General features: G+C 31.2%; 1 protein-coding gene across 15 annotated transcripts in view; it reads left to right on the top strand.

Annotated features, from left to right (window-relative positions):
* The window catches only part of LOC107445534 (transducin-like enhancer protein 4), a 290011-nt gene that overhangs the window by 34861 nt on the left and 241241 nt on the right, over positions 1 to 13909 (top strand). For 5 of the 15 annotated variants that reach the window (XM_087168361.1, XM_043042554.3, XM_043042553.3 and 2 more), the window contains exon 2: positions 7790 to 7855. The exons of the other annotated variants lie outside the window; for them this stretch is intronic. Coding sequence is in view for 4 of the 5 variants with exons in the window: in XM_043042554.3 (XP_042898488.1) it covers positions 7790 to 7855 (66 nt within the window). In the remaining variant the exon portion in view is untranslated. The remainder of the gene's footprint in view (positions 1 to 7789; positions 7856 to 13909) is intronic. 15 annotated transcript variants of the gene reach the window in all.

Raw genomic sequence — 13909 nt, 5'->3', positions numbered from 1 at the left:
GTGCTTACATAAAATTTTTCGGGCATTTTGGTACTCCCATAGAGCCAGAAGCACGGTAAATTTTACGATATTCGGTTAGTTTTGACCACACTTTCTTCTCAGTGTAAATCGATATGATTTTTATTCAAAAATTAATCATTTAATCACCCAACTTTCATTATAAAAAAGTAAATAAAGCTTGCCCAATATGCGTAATGTTTTTAAAAAAATGCTAATGACATTTCAAAATACAATTTTTTAATAAAATTTTTCAAAATTTTTAAATTGAAGGTTGAGTATAAATATTTTGCGTGCACATTTAAAAATTTTAACCCGTAAAATTTTTGCCTAGTTCCAAAAATTACCTAGTTCCAAAAATGAGCAACATTTTCCCCAAGACTTTTTTTTATGTTAGTTTTTTAATAACATGGAGGTAACTAAGATCAAAATGTCATAATCATAGTTCGATCTCTTACATGTCTTTCGTATATTTTTATGTCCTTCAGTTTGTTTATTTTAATGACTCCTTTTCTGTTGAAAGATAAACATCGTTTACTGACACAATACTTGTTAAGTTTATCTTACTAAGCAAATAATATATCTTATAAAATGTAATTTCCCGAATGAATTTTGTCGACTCTATTTTTATTGGCATGATTGACAAGTTCCTGATAAGATTAAAACTATTTATCTTTGATTTCTTGAAAAAAAAAGCTTCTAAATTATCTCTATTTAGAGATTTCGAATGATTATTATCCCCCTCTATATGGTTTTTTTTATTTTTATTTTCTATTTTATAACCGGCGTTGAATTACCAACCCGATTCTGAGTTTGCGACTTCCAAATTTCAACACCGTAGCCTTGTAATTTCAAACCCAAACCAGAAGATAAGGGAACCCCTGAATCAAGTATTGGGACAAATAAGCCTTCTTGGAGGACTTTTTTGATAAAAATCCGCATTTGTGGGTTAGTTACATCCACGAAAACCACCAATGGCTAGACCGATGGCAAGGAGATTCTAACCTTTGATCCGTGTATTGAGGATATTTTGCGTCAGCACTGTGGTCATTGAGAATTGGGAGCAAATGTCGTACCAACCAGCCTCAGTTAGGATTTGAAACTGGGACACATCATTGGGAGACGAGCGCTCTATCCACTAGGCCGCCACGCCTCCCTATATGCTGCTTAAAATTCTCCTTTGAAATAAAGCAAAAATTTCAATAATCAAAAATTTCAATAAAGAAATCAATTTCAATAAAGAAAAAGAAATAACCTAAAAATATACGAATTATACAAAGGGACAGATATTATTTAGTTCATACAAGGGATTAAATGGTCAAGATAGGATGATAATAGAGCCACCTAAATATATTTTCTGATTAACATTTTGGTACCCTGAAAAAGAGAGACCGAAACATAATTGATTGATTGACTGGGAAAAAAAAAAGACAAATTATGACGTAAGAAGAAAAAAGAAGCTCCTTAGCCAATATAATTTTCTTTGCCATAACTCCTCAGCCAATATTAATTTATAACTTACATCTATCTCTAATTGCTTTTGCCTTTCATACAACTTTACCAGCGCGAAGGATTTCAAATTATTAACCAGTAAATTAGCCAAATTTCAAAAGTATTTTCCAATTTTCGAAAATCTTCTCTCTTAGTGCAAATCTTAAAAAAAATTTTATGATTAATTTTTTCCCATAGAAAATCATTTTACGGCAGTTTATTTCAGGTTTATATTATTTGGACCCAATTCTAATGGGTTCTGCGGCGCATCTACCGAAAATTACTGTAGTGGAATAAAAAAATACTGATTTGTTTAGAAAAATTCATTTTCATATAATTTCGAGGTTCGAGTTAAATATACTTTTTTCTTTCCAGTGGAAAAAATCATTCTCCAATGATTCCACCAAAACATTATTTTATTTGTCAAATTTTAATTTCTTTTTTTAAATAGCGATATAATACTATTACAGGATTAATCTTAGACTTGGAAGTCCTGAAAACCACATGGTATGCTTCGTTTCATACCATGTCTATTCAAGATCGCATTTTGAGAAACCCTGACTCCCATTTAATATTTGCAATTCCGTTTCTCTGTAGCTTATATCTGATTCTCGTATCACATGCATAAAAGTTGATGTTTTAGCTTATGATAACTGGAATGAATACGAACGCGTGCAGTTGGAATTTTCTTGAAACTACATTAATGGGAACATTTTTTACCGATTTTAGTAAAATTAACAATAAAAGTTTACTTTATAATGTGCTTTTGGCAAATGTAATAAAATTTATTAATTTTAACATCATAAGTTAGAGCATGGCATGAAAATCATTTATTTAGTTAAATTTACCTATTAGTTTTGTACTTTTTACTATATGTTAGGTAATTAGAGCTATAATTTTGAAAATCAGAATTTTAGTAAAGCGTTACCATATGAACTGAAAAACTACCACATAAATGGTTAAAGTACTGTAAATTTTGGTTTTATTAACCAGTTATGTTTCGACCAGAAATGATATTTGTATACAATAGAGTATTTTTATCAGATTTTTTTACTCCGTTTAACTAAAGATTACTGTAGAAACTACGATGTAATATTTTACTGTAAAAATAGATTTTACTGTAAAATAGATTTTACGAATGATGTATCCTAAGTGCCGGTATTTTATACTGTAATTTGATTCATAATTTTTTACAGTATTCACCAATATTCCTCTCGTCTTTTAATGTTTTCAATAAATTTATTCTGCTCACAGTGACCAGAATTCTTTTTATTCTAAATCCTCAAAACGTTATTTTTATGTTTTATTCAATTTTTCTATGTAAAAGGTAAAAAACAGCAGATCAAATTACGGTAAAATGTAACGGCACTCAAGGTGCCGGTACATTTTACCGTAAAATTAATTTTTGAGGCAGCATGTTACAGAACAAAAAATTCGATAATCCGTAATTTTTGCAGCAATAATTAACGAAAAATCACTGTAATTAAATCAAGATTACTGTAAAAATTACGATATGATTTTTTACGGAAAAATGGATTTTACGGATGTTCCGGATCAAATTATGGAGTACCCGAAGTGCCGGTACTCCATAATTTGATCTGGAATTTTTTTCAGTGTACATTCCTCGGTGATTTTCCTCTCGTCTACTATTATACTTTTATATTTACGTTGTCTATTATTGTACTTTACTAAGACAACTAAATTTATTCTACTGGCGAGAAAAACTCAAGAAAGTAATGGTCACATTGACCCATGAGAAATCAGTCTCAAAAGCATCGATTTTACGATATAATATTTTACGGTAAAAAGGGATTTTACGGATGATCTACCCGAAGTACCGGTACTTTATACCATAATTTGATCCGGAATTTTTTCCGTGTACATACCTCGATGATTTTCCTCTCGTCTATTATTGTACTTTGTTAAGACAAAAACTAAATTTGTTCTACTGGTGAGAAAAATTCAGATAAATTTAAGAAAGTAGTGGTCAAATTTTTTTTCAGTGTACTCCTACATTCCTCGATGATTTTCCTCTCATCTACCACTGTACTTTGCAAAGACAAAAACTAAATTTATTCTACAGGCGAGAAAAACTCAAGAAAGTAATGGTCACATTGACCCGTGAGAAAGCAATCTCAAAAGTAGCAAATAAAAAGCACATCGACACTATTCATTCTCCTGAAATTGCTTTTATACAGTATCCCCAAAACCATCCTGAAGAGGTGCATCCTCCATTCGAGTTTACATCCTGTATATCCCGATGCAGCGAACATTAATGGACACAATAATCTACGTTAAGCAGTTGATAAGCAGTCACGAAATATCCAGAGATACTCCTCCTAAGTGCTTGGGAATAGCTCATAACATTTGCAACTACACTTCCCAGTAGCTAATTCCCAATTCTGACACCACATGCATCAAAGCTCACGTTCTTGTGGATGACGACTGGTGCTGAAAACGTGCAATTAGAATTTGCGTGCAAAGGGAAGGGCTGAGGAAGGCCCTTGTAGTTCTTGTTCCTTGATTGAACGATCGTAGAATAAGCCGTAATGGATTTCTGAACAACAGTTTTGGTTTAGTGGAGGACAGACTGCACCACGCGTTTTGATGTCCTCTATTTGGGAGCTGGGGTAGAAAAGAAAAAAAAACGTTGAGGTTGTTGGGTGTTAAGGTTATGAATTACTTTGTTGTTGCAAATGAAAAATTGGAGCAGGGTTTTGAGTTTTGCTTTTTTTGAAAAATGTTTCGAGAGATTAATTGTTTTCCTTTTAGTAATCATTATTTTGTAATGTGCATTAGAAAGAAAGCATGAAAATGATAGGTGTGATTAGAAATGTGTGATAAAAATTAATTTTTACGTGATACATATTATTTGCACAATACTTAGACGCATATAAGTCACTATTATTTACCAAACTCTACTGTTTTTTTTCTTCCTTTAGAGTTTTTTTTTTGTTTTATTTTTTTAAATTTAAATATGCAAATATTTTATTTACCAAGGCAAATATAAAAGACGGTAGTTAGTTTGATATTTGATATAAAAGCTTTGACGTACAAAGAGTTAGATGTTCATAAAGTTCTATTGTGCTCAAGGCGTTAGCCACAGATGTAGCAAATTGCTAAAAATCAGTGAGAATTATATACATACGATAGACTGCATTTAATAACAATCATTTTTAGACATTTATGCTCACTGTAAAAAATTTCGAATCAAATTGCGGTAAAAAGTACTGACTCCCTGAGTGTTGTTACGTTCCACACTGTAAAAAATTTCGAATCAAATTATGGTAGAAAGTACTGGCACCCTGAGTGCCGGTACTTTTTGCAGTAAAATTAATTTTATCGAAAAATTTTACAGCACAAAAATCTTATTTACCATAATTTTTATAGAGTAGCATTTAATGTAAAATCACTAAATTATAGTAATTAAATAAATATTACTGCAAAAAATTACTGAAATAAACTTTACGGTAAAAATGGAATTTATGACAAAATGGATTTCACGGATGCTGCATTTAGGGCGCCAGTATTTTTGCCGGAATTTAATCCAGAAATTAATACAGTTAAGGGTTTCAATATCATATAAAAAATTGTTTTTCATGTTTTTTTGATGATCATGCACTCTTCCTTTATTCTCAAATCAATTAATCAATTACAATAGGTTACAAAAGTTCAATAGGTACGTTTGAAAAAATTGTTAATTAAGAAAAAGTGTAAAAAAAATTGTGCATCCTATTTTTAGTTTATGCGAATCAGTATTTTCATTAGTAAATAAGCATTAGTAAATAATTCAAGAATGCACAAGAGTTATATCTAATAATTAATTTATTTTTTAAACTATTTGAATGACAATGTTTTTTGAATGCTTTAAATTGTCATTCTTTAAAAATAGTTATATTTTAAAATATTTATAAAGCAATAAAGAACATTTTTTAAAACTTTTATCTTCAAAAAGCTTCGTTTAAAAAAGTATGAAATTTTATTGTTTCATTAATGTGGCGGGGTATATAATAAATTGTGATTTTGAATATTAATAATTTCAAACGATGTTGTTATTAAAACACGATTTCTAAATTCGAATAAAATATATATAAAACATAACTTGAATTATTTTATTTCGTTTAAATACGTTAGCAAGTGAAAAGAAAATTTTTATAATTTACGTTTTCATAAATGATGGCAACAATTTATTTAAACTGCGATTTTGAAACTATTTGAATAACAATGATTTTTAACGAATTATTGTTAAAAATATATTTCTGAACAATTCATTTGTTAAAAATAATTTTTACTTGATTTTTTTAAAAAATTATCATTGTATGAATATTTGATATTTTATTACTCTATCAACCCAGTATTTTTAACCAGTAGCACAAAGATTTTAATCAATACAATTTTACGCACTAAGAAAATTTTACAAAATTCAAATATCTTATCAGTTAAATTGATATCTTTAATCTTACAACGCGATCAATTATTAATAGCGGTATTTTAAAGCATTAATGTAAAAATGTTCCTTGTACAAATATAGAAGCTTTAAAAACATCTCTATATAATAACATACTGAGATAGGGCTTGACTTACCACAGCTATATTACTGAGGACATTACTGCTTATACTTTTTACTGTCAATACTTGATAAATGAGAAAATGTCTTTTATTTTGATATAAAATAACAGTTAATGTAGATGAAATGTATAAGATTTGTTACTGCATAATTGTTAACAGTTCGTTACGTTTCTTTCCAAGCACTTTATTAAATTAAATTTTTTTCACGCTAACAAATCAGAAACATTCAATGCATATACCATTAATCAACAAGTGTGCTCTATTAAGGCTGTATTTCGAAGGCCCTGTCGTAATATGAAATGATGCTTTTTCGCTAATAATATGCTATTTTTATAATTGCTGTGAGTTTGCAGATGTTATTCATGATTGTTAGGTCAAGTTAAGCCTATCTTAAGCCAGCGCTGTCTGATCCTTTTCTGGAAAGGCACAATACTTCAATCTGGAGAAAAGCCACCGTTTTGTGATAATGAAAAGCGTTTCTGGTATAATTTTTTATACTTACTCCAATGCTGCGTTACATGATCTCATAAAAATTTGCAAAAACTGAAAATAAGGCAGTGTTTTGATAATTTTCATCTTGGCGTAAAAATGTCGCCAAATTAGCGATTTTTAAAAACTTTTAATAACTTTTAAAATATTTATGTTATTTGTCTGTTCTAAAGCCCAGATAATTCTTTAGGGTAAGATTATATAAATAGTTTAAAATCATCGCATCGCTTCAAGTGTAAGGCACTTAAACTATGGCTTTTTTTTGTTTTCCTTGGCGACAGAGCTTCGGAAAATACCGTTAATTGGATAACATTCAACATGCTTGCAAGCTAATTGCTGGTAAAGGTTTAAATGTAAATGTACCTAGTGAATAATGTAAATGCAACTAGCCCTAAATTTCAAAAACTAACAGTGTGTTAAAAGAAGTAATTAATAATCAAAGAGTTAGTGATACTAAAACTTTGAAAAGTTAGGGATTTGCTTTTTTATTTAAGACACTACATCTTAATTCTCTTAAAAAATGGATATATATATATACCAATTGAACCTGAGAGAAGCTGAAGCGTTATTTTTTTTTCTATAATAAACTTTTTCAAATTTTTTTTAAAAAATTTTCAAACGACTTATTAGAAAAAATGTAGAAAGTTGATTCAATTGAAATATGTGTATTTTAGATACTTTATGTTAATTTGTTTTTCATGAAATGAAAATTCTACATTCAGTTTTTATGTCTTAAAAAATGGAAAGTGAGGAAAAAAAAGCAATTTTAAAATTCGGAATATTCAGTTCTGACAGAGAGAATATTGAAGACAAATTAAGGTTCAAATAAATTTAATAAAAATGAAATTAAAAAAAAAACTTGTTAATATTAAAGCAGATCATTTTCAATTACAGCAAAAATTAAAAGCCTCACTTCTTAGTTTTAAAATTTTATTTTTTTTAAAAAAATGGTGCTTTTTTTTAAAAAATTGGTTAAGGAACACGTCTTGTTTATTTTTTAAAAACTATAGCTGTTTAAAAAATGTTAAAAAATTTTTTTGTTTATTTTTTAGAGGTTAAAAACGTGTGCTGGGGGGCCTTTAAAAATTACTAAAAACTACGGCGACAAAATACTTTAAAACGCAATGTGTTTTCCTTATTTTCATTGCGTGTCAAAGTTAGAAAATATTTTCTTCTCATCCTATATAGTATTCCGACAAACTATTTATTTTTATCTAACATGGTAATTCTTCTTTTTTGTAAGGGAGACGGAATGCCGACTTTCGCATCGTATGGAGCTCATCCAATGATGGCCCTGATGCAGAAAGAGGTACCGTAACAATTATATTGTCGTCAAGCATTAACAAAACGCCTGTCCGCTTCTAACAACACCTAACGCATTTCTAACGCTTTTCTCATACATCTTTTGCTACACTGTTTGAAATCTCTACTCTCCTTTATAAATAGTAAATGTTCATAATAAAATACTTTTCATGAATGAGAAGTTTATTAGTAATCACCTACATGGTAGAAGCATTTACCCTGTCTCCGTTTCATTCTCCCCAACTGCCCAATGAGGCCTACAATATTTCAGCTCAGAAACAGCTGAGAATGTTACATTAGAGCTCATTTTGTACCACTTTGACATGGTCAGAGAAAGTTACGGAAACTTAGCCTCTAGCACAGGGATTTGAACCCTGGTCGAAACCGTGATGGGCGAAGATTGCACCCACCGTATCGACTGGGTGGGAATGGGCAGTTTATTTAAGCACAAAATATACAGAAGATACAACGCTTTTTAGTTGTTTATTTGTGAGCCCATCTGGGAAAAGATTAAACTTCATTGAATAAATACAGTTACCACGGCACACGAGTGGTATTTCATTTTCCGAACTCATGCGCCTGATTTAGTTTGTGGCACTTTTTGATTAATTTATTTGTAATGCCGTTTAATTTTCTAGCAGCATAGCTGATTACGGCTTTTAGGATATTAAACTTTACTCTTAAAACCAAAGTTGTTATCAAGGTCTGGAGAATTATTATCGAAGTTGATGATATGTAGACGTAACAGATCTTTGAATCGTGTTATGCGTTATCATACCGATAGTCACCCGGTCTATGCTTAAGAGCAATCATTCGAGACCATGGACGTATCTAATGGTTTGGGGTGATAACATTTATTCGTAAAATCAAATTCTACTAGTTTTATCAAAGTACCATAATTCTACAAATAAATTTATACGAATGTTTATATGTATGCTTATACGTGTACTAAGAAATAAATTCTGGTAAAATTATTGTATTGCATAATAACAAAATTTCTTGTAACAAGAAAAACGAAAAAAAAAAAAAAAAAAAAAAAAAAAAAAAAACAGAATTTTGATGTATAAAACCAAAATGTATGTTTTCTAAACCATTCCTTTGATAGTTTTTCCATTCATATGGAAATGGTTTACTGGAAATTCTTGATTCTTGTTTTCAAAACAGTTCTTATTACCACACATTTAGTAAAAAATACATAACTGAAACCTAAATTTAACCGAATAAATGATTTTTATGCCATATTCTAAGCTCTCATGATAAAATTATTAATAATTTTACCCAAATCATTACCAGAGCGCTTCGGTAAGAATTACTGAGCTTTTTGGTGTCCCCATGAAGCCAGGAACAAGGCACATTTTACCATATTCTGGTAGTTTTGACTATACGTTTTTTCTCTTTGTGCTTTATACAGATCCGTAATTCTGATCCGATTTGTACTAAATGTTTTATGCATATGTTCGAAGACACATCAAACCTAACTGCCTAATTTATAACTCGCCGACCAGTCTGTGTAGGGGGCAGGGAACTGTCCTTGCATCAGAAAGGTTCTGGGTTCGAATCCCGGGCAAGGCATGGATGTTTCTTTCCCTCCTGTGTTCTATGTCCTTTCTCCTTTGTGTGTGAATGTGACCCGCCCTATAAACGGGTTGTGGTAGTGTGACGTGGGCGACGCTGTTCCACCGCCGTGGCTTCGCCACAGGTGCCCACTGAGTAACGAAAAGAGAATTAGCAGTTCTGGCACTTTCTGTGGCCAATGGACAATAGCTCCAAGTGTCCGCCATTAAAAAAAAAAAAAAAAAATTATAACTCTCTCCAACAGCTGGGTCGTGCGCTATATCCCAAAAAATGATTTTTCCATAGGATAAATATTTTATATTATGAGCGATTTGCTAGCTTGCAGCTCTAATCTACCAGAAATTAGTTTTATTTCACGTTTTATGAATTAATTATATTTTGGTGTCCCATGTTATGTTATTGCCAGTCATTCTACCAATGATAAGTGAAATATTAATAATACTGTAACTTTATCATCACTTGACTTTTTAAAAGATTTAAAAACCGAGCGTTGGCAATATTTTAATTTTTATAGTAATTTATTTTTTTCATGTTTATTTGTGATGAATTTGGCAACAGTGCACCGTTTTTTATATAAATGATTAATATGAGAGCAAATAATAATGTTGGCAACTGAAAAAAAACCTTATTTTATTTATGGAAAAAGATAATATATTTTTAAGGGAAATTAACACTACCCTCTATTGAGTGGAGACAAAATGTCCTAGAGCTATTAAAAAAAAAAAAAAAAAAAAAAAAAAAAAAAAAACAACTGGTATTTCAACATTTGGAAACGAAATAGCTGATTTCTGAGAATAATATATTCTGATCCTCACGTGAGAATGAAATAATACAAACCTACTTAATCAATTACTTAAATGATGCTGGCATAGAATAAAGATAAACAGTTTTTAGCTAAACCACGTTAGCGCAATGACTTTACGCATACTTATTTAATCAAAGATTTAAATCATGGTAATGGTATCAAATGATGATAAACAGTTCAAAAAAGTTAAGTTTAACTACGTAAGCACAATGACTTAACACAAACAAGTCTACTTAATCAATGACTTATCGTAAGAGTATAAAATAAAGGTTAACAGTTTAAAAAAATTTTGACTAGTCTCCTTAATCATAATGACTTAACACAAGCCTTCTATGTAAATGACTTAATCATTGCAAAGACACAGAATGAAGATAAGCAGTTAAGAACTCAGGGGATTGAGCGTTCGCCTTATAAGGAGGTGAAGTGGATTCGAATTCCAGTAATGCTGGTCGATACGAATTCGGTATCCAGTTCGCGCCGACCACAGTGCTGACGTAAAATATCCTCAGTGATAGATGAATCATGGGTTAGAGTGCCCTTGCCATCAGGCTAAGCATGGGTAATTTTAGTGGTTTTCCGCTCGATCTAACGCACACGCGGGTTAGCATTACACATTAGCACGTGAAGACTAATTTCTTTCAATATTTGAGCCACAAATTCCCGTGTCTTTTATGTCTCCAGGATTGGGTTCAAAATTACAAGGCTACGGAGCTGAACTTTAGTAGTCGTAAATCCAAAAATTGGGTCTGCTGTTCAACGACGGTTATAAAATATAAAATAAAATATGGGTTAGTTTCACCAAAAAGGCTTCCACAAAGGTCTCAGTCTTTGATCTAGGAGTTTCCTTGTCTTCTAGATTGGGTTCAAAATTAGAAGTCTACGGAATTGAAATTGTCTGTCGTCAACTTAAAAAGTCGGCTGTTCAACGGAGGTTATAAAACAAAAAAGGACTCAACTCAATCCTACTTAATTAATGGCTTAAGTACATAATGCTGCAAAATGAAGATAAACAGTTTAAGAAAATTTTAGTCAAACCACGTAAGCAGTTTCGATTCAAGCAAACCCGATAAATTACTATCAGTTGCGAAGCGCCCAAAAGGGATCCGACGCATTTTATAAAAATGTCTTTTCTAATATATCTTTCCGCAAGGACAGGAATCACGTGATCTTTTCATTATAAGGAAGATTTATTTATCATATATTTTTCCTCGTCGCAAGTCCGTTCACTGTAGTGTTGGTCTCCAGCAAAGGCGGCATAAAACTAATTCATCATCGTCGTTGGCGATATATTAAGTAACAAATGTTCTCTCTTTGGAGTCTCTCCCTCGAATATCGTGTCGTTCACTTAAAGCAAATTTTCTTCGAAATGGCACGATGACAGTTGTCTTTGATTCAATTAAGGTTCATTCCCGTCTTCAAGATTTTATTTATTTATTTATTTGCCTTTTTTTTTTATTTGTCTTCATCAACTCGGGATAAAGAAAAAAAAACGTCTTTTTTTTTCCTTCTTTTTTTTTGAAATCTTAGTTCCAGCACGCATTTTAACTTTTGACGCGTAAAAATATTAGTTTGTATCTTCTATCTCGTTTATTTACAAAATATTGCTGATCTGATATTGAATACTTTATTTTTTTAAGAAAATGCTGTAAGTGCTTTGTTTTTAAAATTGTTCTTTCAGCAATGCACAGTATAAAATTCCGGATCAATAATGGTGTAAAGTACTGGAACTTTCGGGTGTATCATCTGTTAAATCATTTTTTATTCTAAATTATCATACCGTAATTTTTACAGTAATATTTATTTCATTAGAGGTATTCAGTTATTTTACTGTAATTATTACTGTAAAAAATACGGTGCATTATTTTTTTGTTGCGTAACATGTTTCGGTAAAACTGAGTTTTACGGTAAAACATACCGGCACCTATTTTTTGCCGTAATTTGATTCAAAGTTTATTACAATATACAGTCAAATCAAGGACATCAATGCTGTGATACTGTAAGTTCATTGATTATGGACTTCTCTGTGGCACGTGCTAGTTGAACATTCCAATTTTTTTAGCATTTAATTTTATTTTTTCTCCGAAATATGAATTTTGGTATTTACAGCTATTTTTAGTGTGATAAAATAATTTTTTTATGCTCAAGGATAAGATGCAGCTATCTTTAATTCAAATAAACGATAGTTTATTTCATATTAATCAAGTTGTACATGCAGTCCTTGTCAAAAGTCTGAGCACATCCTTGGTTTTCCCTGACAATTCAGAAGACACCGTATCATTCCAGAATTAGGTTTATTGGTTGCATTTTCAAATTGAACAACCCTGTTAATGAAAAGGTACAAAAATACAGGCATTATTTACGTTTATACAGAATTATCGAAGTTGGTATTCATCAAGGAGCTCATCTTTGGCATTTGTTTGATCACTTGAAGTATTCCTTTGATCAATTTGACAGTGTATGTTGATCCTGCAACTTAGAAGAGCCTTCTATAAGTTTTCTTTGTTAATTGACACGTGTTTATGGATAATCCTGATCAGCTCATCCCACATGAATTTGATCAGATCAGGAGACTGTGGTGGCTACTCCGATTGGAACTAAAAAGTTAATATTTAAATTAGTGGGTTCAAAGAAATCTCTGCCATTGTGCTTTGGTATGCTTTTATACTTTTTTGCACAATCCGCTCTTCTTACCGCAATCCTACCCGCAAACCCGCACTGCTACTCGATATTTAGTGGGAAAACATGAGTGTGCTCTGTCTTTGGACAAACACTGTACCTTATCAAAATTCGATGATAGAAGCAATCTGATCTTCAGAAATGTTTTAATGTCCATTATATCTATTAAATGTCTTAAAATACCATCGAAGACAAGTTGAAAAACTTAAAGAAATGTTTAAATATCGGAAGTTGAAAACGAGCACGTATGCTTATAGTTTGTGCCATACTAATCAGTATTAATGACTTTTTAAAATTAAACCTGAGAAAGGTTTTTTTTCTTTGTTTTTATCGAAATATCTTAAAATATAATGTTTGCTAACTATAAGCATATAGACATGCGATAATCTTCCATGCCATGAGATAATCTTCAAACTCTGCTCACCAGAAACATTTCTTCTTCTCTTTTGGCATTATATTAAAAATATAAGGAATTCTGGGACATGTTGACAAACTATAAGCTCTGGTTTGTGTCATACTAATCAAGATGATATATATATCTTCTCAAAATTAGATGCCAGAATTTAATCTTCAGAGTGTAGAAAAATTCTTATACGTAAAGGTACTAATAACGTATATTACCAGTAGCTTTTAAACTTAATACCTTTGGATTTAAAGGGTTTGAGTTACGCGCGGCGAATCACTCGCATTTGCTCTTAACAAATATTTGAGCTCTAGCCCCTGAACCACCGCTCTCCAAATAAGCTCATCCCCCTCTACCAGCAATTCAAAGCCACCGTCATTGATGATAACGATGTATCAAAGGACCAGACACTTTAATAAATTAGATTTGACCAGCAGTTCGTTTTGAAAAGGGCTACTTCGGGGTGGGCAAAATCCTGAACTTTGACAAGTGAACAGAAAATCCCCTTGCTTGAAATATTTCAATGAAAGGGAGTTAATAAATTTGCTGGTGGAGATTTTACTGAGGAAAAGTCGTTTTAGAAAACTTGATCAACAAGATGT

The sequence above is a fragment of the Parasteatoda tepidariorum genome, chromosome 7 (genome assembly GCF_982258835.1).
Source record: "Parasteatoda tepidariorum strain Cologne lab strain chromosome 7, Ptep-v5.0, whole genome shotgun sequence".
In the NCBI taxonomy this organism is placed as follows: domain Eukaryota; kingdom Metazoa; phylum Arthropoda; class Arachnida; order Araneae; family Theridiidae; genus Parasteatoda; species Parasteatoda tepidariorum.
The sequence above is the reverse complement of the archived record's forward strand: the minus strand, read 5'-3'. Positions and strand labels throughout refer to the sequence as shown.